General features: G+C 48.7%; 1 protein-coding gene across 3 annotated transcripts in view; it reads left to right on the forward strand.

Annotated features, from left to right (window-relative positions):
- Positions 1–18,159, forward strand: part of RERG (RAS like estrogen regulated growth inhibitor) — a 143,662-nt gene that overhangs the window by 101,536 nt on the left and 23,967 nt on the right. For all 3 annotated transcript variants that reach the window (XM_088461539.1, XM_088461538.1, XM_088461540.1), the window contains exon 2: positions 16,268–16,422. In XM_088461539.1, coding sequence (XP_088317665.1) covers positions 16,362–16,422 — 61 coding nt within the window. In that variant the 5' untranslated portion in view covers positions 16,268–16,361. The remainder of the gene's footprint in view (positions 1–16,267; positions 16,423–18,159) is intronic.

An 18,159-nucleotide genomic window follows, 5' to 3' on the forward strand; every position in this document is an offset into this window, starting at 1 on the left:
TGGTGCGGTGGTAACAGTGAGTAGCATGCTATGAGAGGCACGGATGTGTTGGTACAGTGGGAACAGTGAGTAGCATGCTATGAGAGGCTCGGATGTGTTGGTACAGTGGGAACAGTGAGTAACATGCTATGAGAGGCACGGATGTGTTGGTAAAGTGGGAACAGTGAGTAGCATGCTATGAGAGGCACGGATGTGTTGGTACAGTGGGAACAGTGAGTAACATGCTATGAGAGGCACGGATGTGTTGGTACGGTGGTAACAGTGAGTAGCATGCTATGAGAGGCACACATGTGTTGGTACGGTGGTAACAGTGAGTAGCATGCTATGAGAGGCACGGATGTGTTGGTAAAGTGGTAACAGTGAGTAGCATGCTATGAGAGGCACGGATGTGTTGGTACGGTGGTAACAGTGAGTAGCATGCTATGAGAGGCACGGATGTGTTGGTACAGTGGGAACAGTGAGTAGCATGCTATGAGAGGCACGGATGTGTTGGTACAGTGGGAAGAGTGAGTAACATGCTATGAGAGGCACGGATGTGTTGGTACAGTGGTAACAGTGAGTAGCATGCTATGAGAGGCACGGATGTGTTGGTAAAGTGGTAACAGTGAGTAGCATGCTATGAGAGGCACGGATGTGTTGGTATGGTGGTAACAGTGAGTAGCATGCTATGAGAGGCACGGATGTGTTGGTACAGTGGGAACAGTGAGTAGCATGCTATGAGAGGCACGGATGTGTTGGTACGGTGGTAACAGTGAGTAGCCTGCTATGAGAGGCACGGATGTGTTGGTACGGTGGTAACAGTGAATAGCGTGCTATGAGAGGCACGGATGTGTTGGTACGGTGGTAACAGTGAATAGCGAGCTATGAGAGGCACGGATGTGTTGGTACGGTGGTAACAGTGAGTTGCGTGCTATGAGAGGCACAGATGTGTTGGTACGGTGGTAACAGTGAGTAGCATGCTATGAGAGGCACGGATGTGTTGGTACGGTGATAACAGTGAGTAGCCTGCTATGAGAGGCACGGATGTGTTGGTACGGTGGTAACAGTGAGTAGCATGCTATGAGAGGCATGGATGTGTTGGTAAAATGGTAACAGTGAGTAGCATGCTATGAGAGGCACGGATGTGTTCGTATGGTGGTAACAGTGAGTAGCCTGCTATGAGAGGCACGGATGTGTTGGTACGGTGGTAACAGTGAGTAGCCTGCTATGAGAGGCACGGATGTGTTGGAACGGTGGGAACAGTAATTAGCATGCTATGAGAGGCACGGATGTGTTGGTATGGTGGGAACAGTGAGTAGCATGCTATGAGAGGCACGGATGTGTTGGTACATTGGTAACAGTGAGTAGCATGCTATGAGAGGTACGGATGTGTTGGTAATGTGGTAACAGTGAGTAGCATGCTATGAGAGGCACGGAAGTGTTGGTAAAGTGGTAACAGTGAGTAGCATGCTATGAGAGGCATGGATGTGTTGGTACGGTGGGAACAGTGAGTAGCATGCTATGAGAGGCACGGATGTGTTGGTAAAGTGGTAACAGTGAGTAGCATGCTATGAGAGGCACGGAAGTGTTGGTACGGTGGAACAGCGCGTAGCGTGCTATGAAAGGCACGGATGTGTTGGTACGGTGGTAACAGTGAGTAGCATGCTATGAGAGGCACGGATGTGTTGGTAAAGTGGTAACATTGAGTAGCATGCTATGAGAGGCACGGAAGTGTTGGTAAAGTGGTACCAGTGAGTAGCATGCTATGAGAGGCACGGATGTGTTGGTACGGTGGGAACAGTGAGTAGCATGCTATGAGAGGCACGGATGTGTTGGTAAAGTGGTAACAGTGAGTAGCATGCTATGAGAGGCACGGATGTGTGGGTACGGTGGTAACAGTGAGTAGCACAGATGTGTTGGTACGGTGGGAACAGTGAGTAGCATGCTATGAGAGGCACGGATGTGTTGGTACGGTGGTAACAGTGAGTAGCATGCTATGAGAGGCACGGATGTGTTGGTACAGTGGTAACAGTGAGTAGCATGCTATGAGAGGCACGGATGTGTTGGTACAGTGGGAACAGTGAGTAGCATGCTATGAGAGGCACGGATGTGTTGGTACGGTGGTAACAGTGAGTAGCCTGCTATGAGAGGCACGGATGTGTTGGTACGGTGGTAACAGTGAATAGCGTGCTATGAGAGGCACGGATGTGTTGGTACGGTGGTAACAGTGAATAGCGAGCTATGAGAGGCACGGATGTGTTGGTACGGTGGTAACAGTGAGTAGCGTGCTATGAGGGGCACGGATGTGTTGGTACGGTGGTAACAGTGAGTAGCATGCTATGAGAGGCACGGATGTGTTGGTACGGTGGGAACAGTGAGTAGCATGCTATGAGAGGCATGGATGTGTTGGTACGGTGGTAACAGTGAATAGCACAGATGTGTTGGTACGGTGGTAACAGTGAGTAGCATGCTATGAGAGGCACGGATGTGTTGGTACGGTGGTAACAGTGAGTAGCCTGCTATGAGAGGCACGGATGTGTTGGCACGGTGGTAACAGTGAGTAGCATGCTATGAGAGGCATGGATGTGTTGGTAAAATGGTAACAGTGAGTAGCATGCTATGAGAGGCACGGATGTGTTGGTACGGTGGTAACAGTGAGTAGCCTGCTATGAGAGGCACGGATGTGTTGGTACGGTGGTAACAGTGAGTAGCCTGCTATGAGAGGCACGGATGTGTTGGTACGGTGGGAACAGTAATTAGCATGCTATGAGAGGCACGGATGTGTTGGTATGGTGGGAACAGTGAGTAGCATGCTATGAGAGGCACGGATGTGTTGGTAAAGTGGTAACAGTGAGTTGCATGCTATGAGAGGCACGGAAGTGTTGGTAAAGTGGTAACAGTGAGTAGCATGCTATGAGAGGCACGGATGTGTTGGTACGGTGGGAACAGTGAGTAGCATGCTATGAGAGGCACGGATGTGTTGGTAAAGTGGTAACAGTGAGTAGCATGCTATGAGGGGCACGGAAGTGTTGGTACGGTGGAACAGCGCGTAGCGTGCTATGAAAGGCACGGATGTGTTGGTACGGTGGTAACAGTGAGTAGCATGCTATGAGAGGCACGGATGTGTTGGTACGGTGGAACAGCGCGTAGCGTGCTATGAAAGGCACGGATGTGTTGGTACGGTGGTAACAGTGAGTAGCATGCTATGAGGGTCACGGAAGTGTTGGTACGGTGGAACAGCGCGTAGCGTGCTATGAAAGGTACGGATGTGTTGGTAAAGTGGTAACAGTGAGTAGCATGCTATGAGGGGCACGGAAGTGTTGGTACGGTGGAACAGCGCGTAGCGTGCTATGAAAGGCACGGATGTGTTGGTAAAGTGGTAACAGTGAGTAGCATGCTATGAGAGGCACGGAAGTATTGGTAAAGTGATAACAGTGAGTAGCATGCTATGAGAGGCACGGATGTGTTGGTACGGTGGGAACAGTGAGTAGCATGCTATGAGAGGCACGGATGTGTTGGTAAAGTGGTAACAGTGAGTAGCATGCTATGAGAGGCACGGATGTGTTGGTACGGTGGTAACAGTGAGTAGCACAGATGTGTTGGTACGGTGGGAACAGTGAGTAGCATGCTATGAGATTCACTGATGTGTTGGTACGGTGGTAACAGTGAGTAGCATGCTATGAGAGGCACGGATGTGTTGGTACGGTAGTAACAGTTTGTAGCATGCTATGAGAGGCCCGGATGTGTTGGTATGGTGGTAACAGTGAGTAGCATGCTATGAGAGGCACGGATGTGTTGGTACGGTGGTAACAGTGAGTAGCATGCTATGAGAGGCACGGATGTGTTGGTACGGTGGGAACAGTGAGTAGCATGCTATGAGAGGCACGGATGTGTTGGTCGGTGGTAACTGTGAGTAGCATGCTATGAGAGGCACGGATGAGTTGGTACAGTGGGAACAGTGAGTAGCATGCTATGAGAGGCACGGATGTGTTGGTACATTGGTAACAGTGAGTAGCCTGCTATGAGAAGCACGGATGTGTTGGTACGGTGGTAAAAGTGAGTAGCATGCTATGAGAGGCACGGATGTGTTGGTACGGTGGTAACAGTGAGTAGCGTGCTATGAGAGGTACGGATGTGTTGGTACGGTGGTAACAGTGAGTAGCGTGGTGTGAGAGGTACGGATGTGTTGGTACGGTGGTAACAGTGAGTAGCGTGCTATGAGAGGCACAGATGTGTTGATACGGTGGTAACAGTGAGTAGCGTGCTATGAGAGGCACGGATGTGTTGGTACGGTGGTAACAGTGAGTAGCGTGCTATGAGAAGCACGGATGTGTTGGTACGGTGGTAACAGTGAGTAGCATGCTATGAGAGGCACGGATGTGTTTGTACAGTGGGAACAGTGAGTAGCCTGCTATGAGAGGCACGGATGTGTTGGTACGGTGGTAACAGTGAGTAGCCTGCTATGAGAGGCACGGATGTGTTGGTACGGTGGTAACAGTGAATAGCGTGCTATGAGAGGCACGGATGTGTTGGTACGGTGGTAACAGTGAATAGCGAGCTATGAGAGGCACGGATGTGTTGGTACGGTGGTAACAGTGAGTAGCGTGCTATGAGGGGCACGGATGTGTTGGTACGGTGGTAACAGTGAGTAGCATGCTATGAGAGGCACGGATGTGTTGGTACGGTGGGAACAGTGAGTAGCATGCTATGAGAGGCATGGATGTGTTGGTACGGTGGTAACAGTGAATAGCACAGATGTGTTGGTACGGTGGTAACAGTGAGTAGCATGCTATGAGAGGCACGAATGTGTTGGTACGGTGGTAACAGTGAGTAGCCTGCTATGAGAGGCACGGATGTGTTGGCACGGTGGTAACAGTGAGTAGCATGCTATGAGAGGCATGGATGTGTTGGTAAAATGGTAACAGTGAGTAGCATGCTATGAGAGGCACGGATGTGTTGGTACGGTGGTAACAGTGAGTAGCCTGCTATGAGAGGCACGGATGTGTTGGTACGGTGGTAACAGTGAGTAGCCTGCTATGAGAGGCTCGGATGTGTTGGTACGGTGGGAACAGTAATTAGCATGCTATGAGAGGCACGGATGTGTTGGTATGGTGGGAACAGTGAGTAGCATGCTATGAGAGGCACGGATGTGTTGGTAAAGTGGTAACAGTGAGTTGCATGCTATGAGAGGCACGGAAGTGTTGGTAAAGTGGTAACAGTGAGTAGCATGCTATGAGAGGCACGGATGTGTTGGTACGGTGGGAACAGTGAGTAGCATGCTATGAGAGGCACGGATGTGTTGGTAAAGTGGTAACAGTGAGTAGCATGCTATGAGGGGCACGGAAGTGTTGGTACGGTGGAACAGCGCGTAGCGTGCTATGAAAGGCACGGATGTGTTGGTACGGTGGTAACAGTGAGTAGCATGCTATGAGAGGCACTGATGTGTTGGTACGGTGGAACAGCGCGTAGCGTGCTATGAAAGGCACGGATGTGTTGGTACGGTGGTAACAGTGAGTAGCATGCTATGAGGGTCACGGAAGTGTTGGTACGGTGGAACAGCGCGTAGCGTGCTATGAAAGGTACGGATGTGTTGGTAAAGTGGTAACAGTGAGTAGCATGCTATGAGGGGCACGGAAGTGTTGGTACGGTGGAACAGCGCGTAGCGTGCTATGAAAGGCACGGATGTGTTGGTAAAGTGGTAACAGTGAGTAGCATGCTATGAGAGGCACGGAAGTGTTGGTAAAGTGATAACAGTGAGTAGCATGCTATGAGAGGCACGGATGTGTTGGTACGGTGGGAACAGTGAGTAGCATGCTATGAGAGGCACGGATGTGTTGGTAAAGTGGTAACAGTGAGTAGCATGCTATGAGAGGCACGGATGTGTTGGTACGGTGGTAACAGTGAGTAGCACAGATGTGTTGGTACGGTGGGAACAGTGAGTAGCATGCTATGAGATTCACTGATGTGTTGGTACGGTGGTAACAGTGAGTAGCATGCTATGAGAGGCACGGATGTGTTGGTACGGTAGTAACAGTTTGTAGCATGCTATTAGAGGCCCGGATGTGTTGGTACGGTGGTAACAGTGAGTAGCACAGATGTGTTGGTACGGTGGGAACAGTGAGTAGCATGCTATGAGATTCACTGATGTGTTGGTACATTGGTAACAGTGAGTAGCCTGCTATGAGAAGCACGGATGTGTTGGTACGGTGGTAAAAGTGAGTAGCATGCTATGAGAGGCACGGATGTGTTGGTACGGTGGTAACAGTGAGTAGCGTGCTATGAGAGGTACGGATGTGTTGGTACGGTGGTAACAGTGAGTAGCGTGGTGTGAGAGGTACGGATGTGTTGGTACGGTGGTAACAGTGAGTAGCGTGCTATGAGAGGCACAGATGTGTTGATACGGTGGTAACAGTGAGTAGCGTGCTATGAGAGGCACGGATGTGTTGGTACGGTGGTAACAGTGAGTAGCGTGCTATGAGAAGCACGGATGTGTTGGTACGGTGGTAACAGTGAGTAGCATGCTATGAGAGGCATGGATGAGTTGGTACAGTGGGAACAGTGATTAGCATGCTATGAGAGGCACGGATGTGTTGGTACAGTGGGAACAGTGAGTAGCATGCTATGAGAGGCATGGATGAGTTGGTACAGTGGGAACAGTGAGTAGCATGATATGAGAGGCACGGATGTGTTGGTACGGTGGTAACAGTTTGTAGCATGCTATTAGAGGCCCGGATGTGTTGGTATGGTGGTAACAGTGAGTAGCATGCTATGAGAGGCACGGATGTGTTGGTACGGTGGTAACAGTGAGTAGCATGCTATGAGAGGCACGGATGTGTTGGTACGGTGGTAACAGTGAGTAGCCTGCTATGAGAGGCACGGATGTGTTGGTACGGTGGTAACAGTGAGTAGCGTGCTATGAGGGGCACGGATGTGTTGGTACGGTGGTAACAGTGAGTAGCATGCTATGAGAGGCACGGATGTGTTGGTACGGTGGGAACAGTGAGTAGCATGCTATGAGAGGCATGGATGTGTTGGTACGGTGGTAACAGTGAATAGCACAGATGTGTTGGTACGGTGGTAACAGTGAGTAGCATGCTATGAGAGGCACGAATGTGTTGGTACGGTGGTAACAGTGAGTAGCCTGCTATGAGAGGCACGGATGTGTTGGCACGGTGGTAACAGTGAGTAGCATGCTATGAGAGGCATGGATGTGTTGGTAAAATGGTAACAGTGAGTAGCATGCTATGAGAGGCACGGATGTGTTGGTACGGTGGTAACAGTGAGTAGCCTGCTATGAGAGGCACGGATGTGTTGGTACGGTGGTAACAGTGAGTAGCCTGCTATGAGAGGCTCGGATGTGTTGGTACGGTGGGAACAGTAATTAGCATGCTATGAGAGGCACGGATGTGTTGGTATGGTGGGAACAGTGAGTAGCATGCTATGAGAGGCACGGATGTGTTGGTAAAGTGGTAACAGTGAGTTGCATGCTATGAGAGGCACGGAAGTGTTGGTAAAGTGGTAACAGTGAGTAGCATGCTATGAGAGGCACGGATGTGTTGGTACGGTGGGAACAGTGAGTAGCATGCTATGAGAGGCACGGATGTGTTGGTAAAGTGGTAACAGTGAGTAGCATGCTATGAGGGGCACGGAAGTGTTGGTACGGTGGAACAGCGCGTAGCGTGCTATGAAAGGCACGGATGTGTTGGTACGGTGGTAACAGTGAGTAGCATGCTATGAGAGGCACTGATGTGTTGGTACGGTGGAACAGCGCGTAGCGTGCTATGAAAGGCACGGATGTGTTGGTACGGTGGTAACAGTGAGTAGCATGCTATGAGGGTCACGGAAGTGTTGGTACGGTGGAACAGCGCGTAGCGTGCTATGAAAGGTACGGATGTGTTGGTAAAGTGGTAACAGTGAGTAGCATGCTATGAGGGGCACGGAAGTGTTGGTACGGTGGAACAGCGCGTAGCGTGCTATGAAAGGCACGGATGTGTTGGTAAAGTGGTAACAGTGAGTAGCATGCTATGAGAGGCACGGAAGTGTTGGTAAAGTGATAACAGTGAGTAGCATGCTATGAGAGGCACGGATGTGTTGGTACGGTGGGAACAGTGAGTAGCATGCTATGAGAGGCACGGATGTGTTGGTAAAGTGGTAACAGTGAGTAGCATGCTATGAGAGGCACGGATGTGTTGGTACGGTGGTAACAGTGAGTAGCACAGATGTGTTGGTACGGTGGGAACAGTGAGTAGCATGCTATGAGATTCACTGATGTGTTGGTACGGTGGTAACAGTGAGTAGCATGCTATGAGAGGCACGGATGTGTTGGTACGGTAGTAACAGTTTGTAGCATGCTATTAGAGGCCCGGATGTGTTGGTACGGTGGTAACAGTGAGTAGCACAGATGTGTTGGTACGGTGGGAACAGTGAGTAGCATGCTATGAGATTCACTGATGTGTTGGTACATTGGTAACAGTGAGTAGCCTGCTATGAGAAGCACGGATGTGTTGGTACGGTGGTAAAAGTGAGTAGCATGCTATGAGAGGCACGGATGTGTTGGTACGGTGGTAACAGTGAGTAGCGTGCTATGAGAGGTACGGATGTGTTGGTACGGTGGTAACAGTGAGTAGCGTGGTGTGAGAGGTACGGATGTGTTGGTACGGTGGTAACAGTGAGTAGCGTGCTATGAGAGGCACAGATGTGTTGATACGGTGGTAACAGTGAGTAGCGTGCTATGAGAGGCACGGATGTGTTGGTACGGTGGTAACAGTGAGTAGCGTGCTATGAGAAGCACGGATGTGTTGGTACGGTGGTAACAGTGAGTAGCATGCTATGAGAGGCATGGATGAGTTGGTACAGTGGGAACAGTGATTAGCATGCTATGAGAGGCACGGATGTGTTGGTACAGTGGGAACAGTGAGTAGCATGCTATGAGAGGCATGGATGAGTTGGTACAGTGGGAACAGTGAGTAGCATGATATGAGAGGCACGGATGTGTTGGTACGGTGGTAACAGTTTGTAGCATGCTATTAGAGGCCCGGATGTGTTGGTATGGTGGTAACAGTGAGTAGCATGCTATGAGAGGCACGGATGTGTTGGTACGGTGGTAACAGTGAGTAGCATGCTATGAGAGGCACGGATGTGTTGGTACGGTGGTAACAGTGAGTAGCCTGCTATGAGAGGCACGGATGTGTTGGTACGGTGGTAACAGTGAGTAGCCTGCTATGAGAAGCACGGATGTGTTGGTACGGTGGTAACAGTGAGTAGCATGCTATGAGAGGCACGGATGTGTTGGTATATTGGGAACAGTGAGTAGCATGCTATGAGAGGCACGGATGTGTTGGTACGGTGGTAACAGTGAGTAGCATGCTATGAGAGGCACTGATGTGTTGGTACGGTGGAACAGCGCGTAGCGTGCTATGAAAGGTACGGATGTGTTGGTACGGTGGTAACAGTGAGTAGCATGCTATGAGGGTCACGGAAGTGTTGGTACGGTGGAACAGCGCGTAGCGTGCTATGAAAGGTACGGATGTGTTGGTAAAGTGGTAACAGTGAGTAGCATGCTATGAGGGGCACGGAAGTGTTGGTACGGTGGAACAGCGCGTAGCGTGCTATGAAAGGCACGGATGTGTTGGTAAAGTGGTAACAGTGAGTAGCATGCTATGAGAGGCACGGAAGTGTTGGTAAAGTGATAACAGTGAGTAGCATGCTATGAGAGGCACGGATGTGTTGGTACAGTGGGAACAGTGAGTAGCATGCTATGAGAAGCACGGATGTGTTGGTACGGTGGTGACAGTGAGTAGCATGCTATGAAAGGCACGGATGTGTTGGTACGGTGGTAACAGTGAGTAGCACAGATGTGTTGGTACGGTGGGAACAGTGAGTAGCATGCTATGAGAGGCACGGATGTGTTGGTACGGTGGTAACAGTGAGTAGCATGCTATGAGAGGCACGGATGTGTTGGTACAGTGGGAACAGTGAGTAGCATGCTATGAGAGGCACGGATGTGTTGGTACGGTGGTAACAGTTTGTAGCATGCTATGAGAGGCACGGATGTGTTGGTATGGTGGTAACAGTGAGTAGCATGCTAAGAGAGGCACGGATGTGTTGGTACGGTGGTAACAGTTAGTAGCATGCTATGAGAGGCACGGATGTGTTGGTATGGTGGTAACAGTGAGTAACATGCTATGAGAGGCACGGATGGGTTGGTACAGTGGTAACAGTGAGTAGCATGCTATGAGAGGCACGGCTGTGTTGGTACGGTGGTAACAGTGAGTAGCATGCTATGAGAGGCACGGATGTGTTTTACGGTGGTAACAGTGAGTAGCACAGATGTGTTGGTACGGTGGGAACAGTGAGTAGCATGCTATGAAAGGCACGGATGTGTTGGTACGGTGGTAACAGTGATTCGCATGCTATGAGAGGCATGGATGAGTTGGTACAGTGGGAACAGTGAGTAGCATGCTATGAGAGGCACGGATGTGTTGGTTTAGTGGGAACAGTGTGTAGCATGCTATGAGAGGCACAGATGTGTTGGTACGGTGGTAACAGTGAGTAGCATGCTATGAGAGGCACGGATATGTTGGTACGGTGGTAACAGTGAGTAGCACAGATGTGTTGGTACGGTGGTAACAGTTTGTAGCATGCTATGAGAGGCACGGATGTGTTGGTATGGTGGTAACAGTGAGTAGCATGCTATGAGAGGCACGGATGTGTTGGTACGGTGGTAACAGTTAGTAGCATGCTATGAGAGGCACGGATGTGTTGGTATGGTGGTAACAGTGAGTATCATGCTATGAGAGGCACGGATGGGTTGGTACAGTGGTAACAGTGAGTAGCATGCTATGAGAGGCACGGCTGTGTTGGTACGGTGGTAACAGTGAGTAGCATGCTATGAGAGGCACGGATGTGTTGGTACGGTGGTAACAGTGAGTAGCACAGATGTGTTGGTACGGTGGTAACAGTGAGTATCATGCTATGAGAGGCACGGATGGGTTGGTACAGTGGTAACAGTGAGTAGCATGCTATGAAAGGCACGGCTGTGTTGGTACGGTGGTAACAGTGAGTAGCATGCTATGAGAGGCACGGATGTGTTGGTATGGTGGTAACAGTGAGTAGCATGCTATGAGAGGGACGGAAGTGTTGGTACGGTGGTAACAGTGAGTAGCATGCTATGAGAGGCACGGCTGTGTTGGTAAAGTGGTAACAGTGAGTAGCATGCTATGAGAGGCACGGATGTGTTGGTACGGTGGTAACAGTGAGTAGCATGCTATGAGAGGCACGGATGTGTTGGTACAGTGGGAACAGTGAGTAGCATGCTATGAGAAGCACGGATGTGTTGGTACGGTTGTGACAGTGAGTAGCATGCTATGAAAGGCACGGATGTGTTGGTACGGTGGTAACAGTGAGTAGCACAGATGTGTTGGTACGGTGGGAACAGTGAGTAGCATGCTATGAGAGGCACGGATGTGTTGGTACGGTGGTAACAGTGAGTAGCATGCTATGAGAGGCACGGATGTGTTGGTACAGTGGGAACAGTGAGTAGCATGCTATGAGAGGCACGGATGTGTTGGTACGGTGGTAACAGTTTGTAGCATGCTATGAGAGGCACGGATGTGTTGGTATGGTGGTAACAGTGAGTAGCATGCTATGAGAGGCACGGATGTGTTGGTACGGTGGTAACAGTTAGTAGCATGCTATGAGAGGCACGGATGTGTTGGTATGGTGGTAACAGTGAGTAACATGCTATGAGAGGCACTGATGGGTTGGTACAGTGGTAACAGTGAGTAGCATGCTATGAGAGGCACGGCTGTGTTAGTACGGTGGTAACAGTGAGTAGCATGCTATGAGAGGCACGGATGTGTTGGTACGGTGGTAACAGTGAGTAGCTCAGATGTGTTGGTATGGTGGGAACAGTGAGTAGCATGCTATGAAAGGCACGGATGTGTTGGTACGGTGGTAACAGTGAGTCGCATGCTATGAGAGGCATGGATGAGTTGGTACAGTGGGAACAGTGAGTAGCATGCTATGAGAGGCACGGATGTGTTGGTATAGTGGGAACAGTGTGTAGCATGCTATGAGAGGCACAGATGTGTTGGTACGGTGGTAACAGTGAGCAGCGTGCTATGAGAGGCACGGATGTGTTGGTACGGTGGTAACAGTGAGTAGAATGCTATGAGAGGCACGGATGTGTTGGTATGGTGGTAACAGTGAGTAGCGTGCTATGAGAGGGACGGAAGTGTTGGTACGGTGGTAACAGTGAGTACCATGCTATGAGAGGCACGGCTGTGTTGGTAAAGTGGTAACAGTGAGTAGCATGCTATGAGAGGCACGGATGTGTTGGTACGGTGGTAACAGTGAGTAGCATGCTATGAGAGGCACGGATGTGTTGGTACAGTGGGAACAGTGAGTAGCATGCTATGAGAAGCACGGATGTGTTGGTACGGTGGTGACAGTGAGTAGCATGCTATGAAAGGCACGGATGTGTTGGTACGGTGGTAACAGTGAGTAGCACAGATGTGTTGGTACGGTGGGAACAGTGAGTAGCATGCTATGAGAGGCACGGATGTGTTGGTACGGTGGTAACAGTGAGTAGCATGCTATGAGAGGCACGGATGTGTTGGTACAGTGGGAACAGTGAGTAGCATGCTATGAGAGGCACGGATGTGTTGGTACGGTGGTAACAGTTTGTAGCATGCTATGAGAGGCACGGATGTGTTGGTATGGTGGTAACAGTGAGTAGCATGCTAAGAGAGGCACGGATGTGTTGGTACGGTGGTAACAGTTAGTAGCATGCTATGAGAGGCACGGATGTGTTGGTATGGTGGTAACAGTGAGTAACATGCTATGAGAGGCACAGATGGGTTGGTACAGTGGTAACAGTGAGTAGCATGCTATGAGAGGCACGGCTGTGTTGGTACGGTGGTAACAGTGAGTAGCATGCTATGAGAGGCACGGATGTGTTTTACGGTGGTAACAGTGAGTAGCACAGATGTGTTGGTACGGTGGGAACAGTGAGTAGCATGCTATGAAAGGCACGGATGTGTTGGTACGGTGGTAACAGTGATTCGCATGCTATGAGAGGCATGGATGAGTTGGTACAGTGGGAACAGTGAGTAGCATGCTATGAGAGGCACGGATGTGTTGGTTTAGTGGGAACAGTGTGTAGCATGCTATGAGAGGCACAGATGTGTTGGTACGGTGGTAACAGTGAGTAGCATGCTATGAGAGGCACGGATGTGTTGGTACGGTGGTAACAGTGAGTAGCACAGATGTGTTGGTACGGTGGTAACAGTTTGTAGCATGCTATGAGAGGCACGGATGTGTTGGTATGGTGGTAACAGTGAGTAGCATGCTATGAGAGGCACGGATGTGTTGGTACGGTGGTAACAGTTAGTAGCATGCTATGAGAGGCACGGATGTGTTGGTATGGTGGTAACAGTGAGTATCATGCTATGAGAGTCACGGATGGGTTGGTACAGTGGTAACAGTGAGTAGCATGCTATGAGAGGCACGGCTGTGTTGGTACGGTGGTAACAGTGAGTAGCATGCTATGAGGGGCACGGATGTGTTGGTACGGTGGTAACAGTGAGTAGCACAGATGTGTTGGTACGGTGGTAACAGTGAGTATCATGCTATGAGAGGCACGGATGGGTTGGTACAGTGGTAACAGTGAGTAGCGTGCTATGAAAGGCACGGCTGTGTTGGTACGGTGGTAACAGTGAGTAGCATGCTATGAGAGGCACGGATGTGTTGGTATGGTGGTAACAGTGAGTAGCATGCTATGAGAGGGACGGAAGTGTTGGTACGGTGGTAACAGTGAGTAGCATGCTATGAGAGGCACGGCTGTGTTGGTAAAGTGGTAACAGTGAGTAGCATGCTATGAGAGGCACGGATGTGTTGGTACGGTGGTAACAGTGAGTAGCATGCTATGAGAGGCACGGATGTGTTGGTACAGTGGGAACAGTGAGTAGCATGCTATGAGAAGCACGGATGTGTTGGTACGGTTGTGACAGTGAGTAGCATGCTATGAAAGGCACGGATGTGTTGGTACGGTGGTAACAGTGAGTAGCACAGATGTGTTGGTACGGTGGGAACAGTGAGTAGCATGCTATGAGAGGCACGGATGTGTTGGTACGGTGGTAACAGTGAGTAGCATGCTATGAGAGGCACGGATGTGTTGGTACAGTGGGAACAGTGAGTAGCATGCTATGAGAGGCACGGATGTGTTGGTACGGTGGTAACAGTTTGTAGCATGCTATGAGAGGCACGGATGTGTTGGTATGGTGGTAACAGTGAGTAGCATGCTATGAGAGGCACGGATGTGTTGGTACGGTGGTAACAGTTAGTAGCATGCTATGAGAGGCACGGATGTGTTGGTATGGTGGTAACAGTGAGTAACATGCTATGAGAGGCACGGATGGGTTGGTACAGTGGTAACAGTGAGTAGCATGCTATGAGAGGCACGGCTGTGTTAGTACGGTGGTAACAGTGAGTAGCATGCTATGAGAGGCACGGATGTGTTGGTACGGTGGTAACAGTGAGTAGCTCAGATGTGTTGGTACGGTGGGAACAGTGAGTAGCATGCTATGAAAGGCACGGATGTGTTGGTACGGTGGTAACAGTGAGTCGCATGCTATGAGAGGCATGGATGAGTTGGTACAGTGGGAACAGTGAGTAGCATGCTATGAGAGGCACGGATGTGTTGGTATAGTGGGAACAGTGTGTAGCATGCTATGAGAGGCACAGATGTGTTGGTACGGTGGTAACAGTGAGTAGCATGCTATGAGAGGCACGGATGTGTTGGTACGGTGGTAACAGTGAGTAGCACAGATGTGTTGGTACGGTGGTAACAGTTTGTAGCATGCTATGAGAGGCACGGATGTGTTGGTATGGTGGTAACAGTGAGTAACATGCTATGAGAGGCACGGATGTGTTGGTACGGTGGTAACAGTTAGTAGCATGCTATGAGAGGCACGGATGTGTTGGTATGGTGGTAACAGTGAGTAACATGCTATGAGAGGCACGGATGGGTTGGTACAGTGGTAACAGTGAGTAGCATGCTATGAGAGGCACGGCTGTGTTGGTACGGTGGTAACAGTGAGTAGCATGCTATGAGAGGCACGGATGTGTTGGTACGGTGGTAACAGTGAGTAGCACAGATGTGTTGGTACGGTGGGAACAGTGAGTAGCATGCTATGAAAGGCACGGATGTGTTGGTACGGTGGTAACAGTGAGTCGCATGCTATGAGAGGCATGGATGAGTTGGTACAGTGGGAACAGTGAGTAGCATGCTTTGAGAGGCACGGATGTGTTGGTATAGTGGGAACAGTGTGTAGCATGCTATGAGAGGCACAGATGTGTTGGTACGGTGGTAACAGTGAGTAGCATGCAATGAGAGGCACGGATGTGTTTGTACGGTGGTAACAGTGTGTAGCATGCTATGAGAGGCACGGATGTGTTGGCACGGTGGAACAGCGCGTAGCGTGCAATGAGAGGCACGGATGTGTTGGCTCGGTGGGAACAGCGCGTAGCATACAACGAGATACACAGAGTAGATGCAATTCCCCTGGAGCTCAGATTGAGTCATTGAGTGCGTCTGTGTCTGCACTTGCACATAGATCATAAATGCAAAGAGGTGAAATTGGCACTGCAAAATACAATGGCGCGTAGTCAAAGAGCACCCCGGACTTCACCAGGGATCCCCGCAAGAGGGTATGTACCTAGATTGCGGCCCAGTATAGTAGGTTCCCATTGTGAAAGCAACAGAGTACTTAGCTGTTATGAGGCATGGAAATACTACAAATTTAGCCACAATGCTCATTCTGAGACAGTCGGGAGGCACTTCATGGTTGGTGGAACTCCCTGAAAACCAGAAAAGCTCCCTAAAAGTGCTGTCGTTCCTTCTGTATTTGGTAAATAGTTTATTATAGATTCACTTTTGCTCTGTGTTCAGTTGAAAAAAAAGACAAAAGAGAGAAGATTTCAATTCTCCTGTGTAAAAAACTCTGTGTGTTAAAAGCAAATTGCAAAAGAGTGTTTAGGGATGAAATAGCAGCCTGGTCTATGCTCTCTCCTTATATCGCAAACTTACAGTGTGGGGAACAATTACTATGGAGAAATGTAATGATGACTGTACACCTGCATGAAGTGCTCTACGGTACAAAGCTATAGATTTTATAACTGAATACATTTCTCTCTTATATTAATATTTGCAATATCTGTTTATTTAAAAAAAAAAAATTGTTTGACAGTTTTATTTTAACATATTTTGTGTCTTCATTGTGTTTAGATTGGAACCAGTGGGCAGATAACAATGACATAGTGAGTCTGGAATTGTACATTGAACTGTTTTGATACAAGAAAATTAAAGACTTTCCTTAGAGATGGCAAAAATTGCAGAAGTGAAAATAGCCGTGTTTGGCAGAGCCGGTGTCGGTAAATCTGGTAAGTACTTTTGTGTTATGATTATGATAATGCTACTCTGTAAGTACGGATATAAATTTGCATAAACATTTATCTTACAGGCAAATTTATGTTCTGGACAGTGTTTTACTTTTGATGTCTCCTATAAATGTATTCAAGACACCATGTAATATTGCTCAATACTTACTGCTTCTCCCTATAACTGGATCTATGGCTTATGGTCACTAGTCTTCATAGTCTGGGCATTATGTTACCTATTCTCCTGTTCCCCATGGTGAGGCTAATTACTGTTACATGCCCCACGCGCACTTTTCACAAACCTAATATTGCAAACATAACACACAATATTCAGTGTTCCTTTAGTTGCCAGACATACATAGCCAACACAGGAATATACGGTGCCAGGAATATGGACTCTGCACAAGATGGCGGTGGTATCGGGGTATCGGGGACACTGCAATCTTCCTTTTCACTATCACCGCTCAGGTTGGGAATAGCTGGATATATTTACTCCAAATATGGCAAAACTCCAAATATGGAAAAACTCCAAACAGTCCAAAAAAGTCTCCTACTGCTGTCACTTAATTCACTCAGACTCTCTGGGGATATTTTCTTGGTGAATCATGGCTATAGGAGGTTTTCTAATTAGACCTGAAACACACAGAAATAAAAGTGTAAAAACCCCCTTTACGCTCTGAATAACACACACTAGAAATAATGGACATGTCGAGGTTTACTTCATAAGACAGCAGAAAAGCATGTTTATATGTACTCAGCAGCTAGAACAATGCAGCAAAAGTGAGTTTAGGACAGCGGTAGCCAACCCTGGTCCTCGAGAGCTACCAACAGTGCATGTTTTCCAGGTCTCCTCACAGAATCATAAGTGAAGTAATTAGCTCCACCTGTGGATCTTTTCAAATGTGTTAAGGTGCATATCCACTACACGATTAAAATGAACGATTCAACGATAACAACATCGTTATCGTTCAATCATTCATTAATTGTGCAGTAATTATGCCGGCAACGACTAGCGATGCGCACTCCCGCTTGTCGTTGTCGGCATCTGCCATCGCCTGGACATGCAGGCCACCCTAACGAGATCGCCAGGTTGTGCATGCTCGGGGATGAGGGAGAGAGCCTGCACTGAATGACATATCGCTCAGTATGGGCACATTATCCACTGCACAGTATGATGAACGATTATGATGTTTTAATCTTACAGTCTTTCTACACTGGTGTAGTGGATATGCGCCATTAGTGAGTAATGAATACACCTGTGCACCAGCTAGGTGGTCTGGAAAACGTGAAGTGTTACTAGCTCTCGAGGACCGAGGTGGGCTACCCTGGTTTAGGAGCTACATAAATTAACTACATATCCTCAGAGCTTATAGTCTGTGTGTATAGTATGTGAATTGTCCCTTCTATACATTGGAATTGTCATTGCATAGTATTGAATTTCCAATGTTGGTAATTGCAACACTACAGATTTATCATTTTATATCTTTGCTGATATCGCGCTAAAAAGACCCTCCATGCGCACCCAGTTCCGTGAGTGTCTGCTAGCTCTGGGTGTCTTTTTGCTTATTTTTTTTTCAGAAAATGCGTCTAAGTCACCACCAGACTGTGGATTCATTTGATATGCGGCACTTGTATATTTGTCTGTGATATACAGTTGTCACATATCACATTACTCAGCGCAGTCTCCTATATACAGACTCAGGAGCACACAGATATACAGGTGTCACATATCACATTACT

The sequence above is a fragment of the Taudactylus pleione genome, unplaced genomic scaffold (assembly GCF_031769625.1).
Source record: "Taudactylus pleione unplaced genomic scaffold, aTauple2 ptg001061l, whole genome shotgun sequence".
NCBI lineage: Eukaryota > Metazoa > Chordata > Amphibia > Anura > Myobatrachidae > Taudactylus > Taudactylus pleione.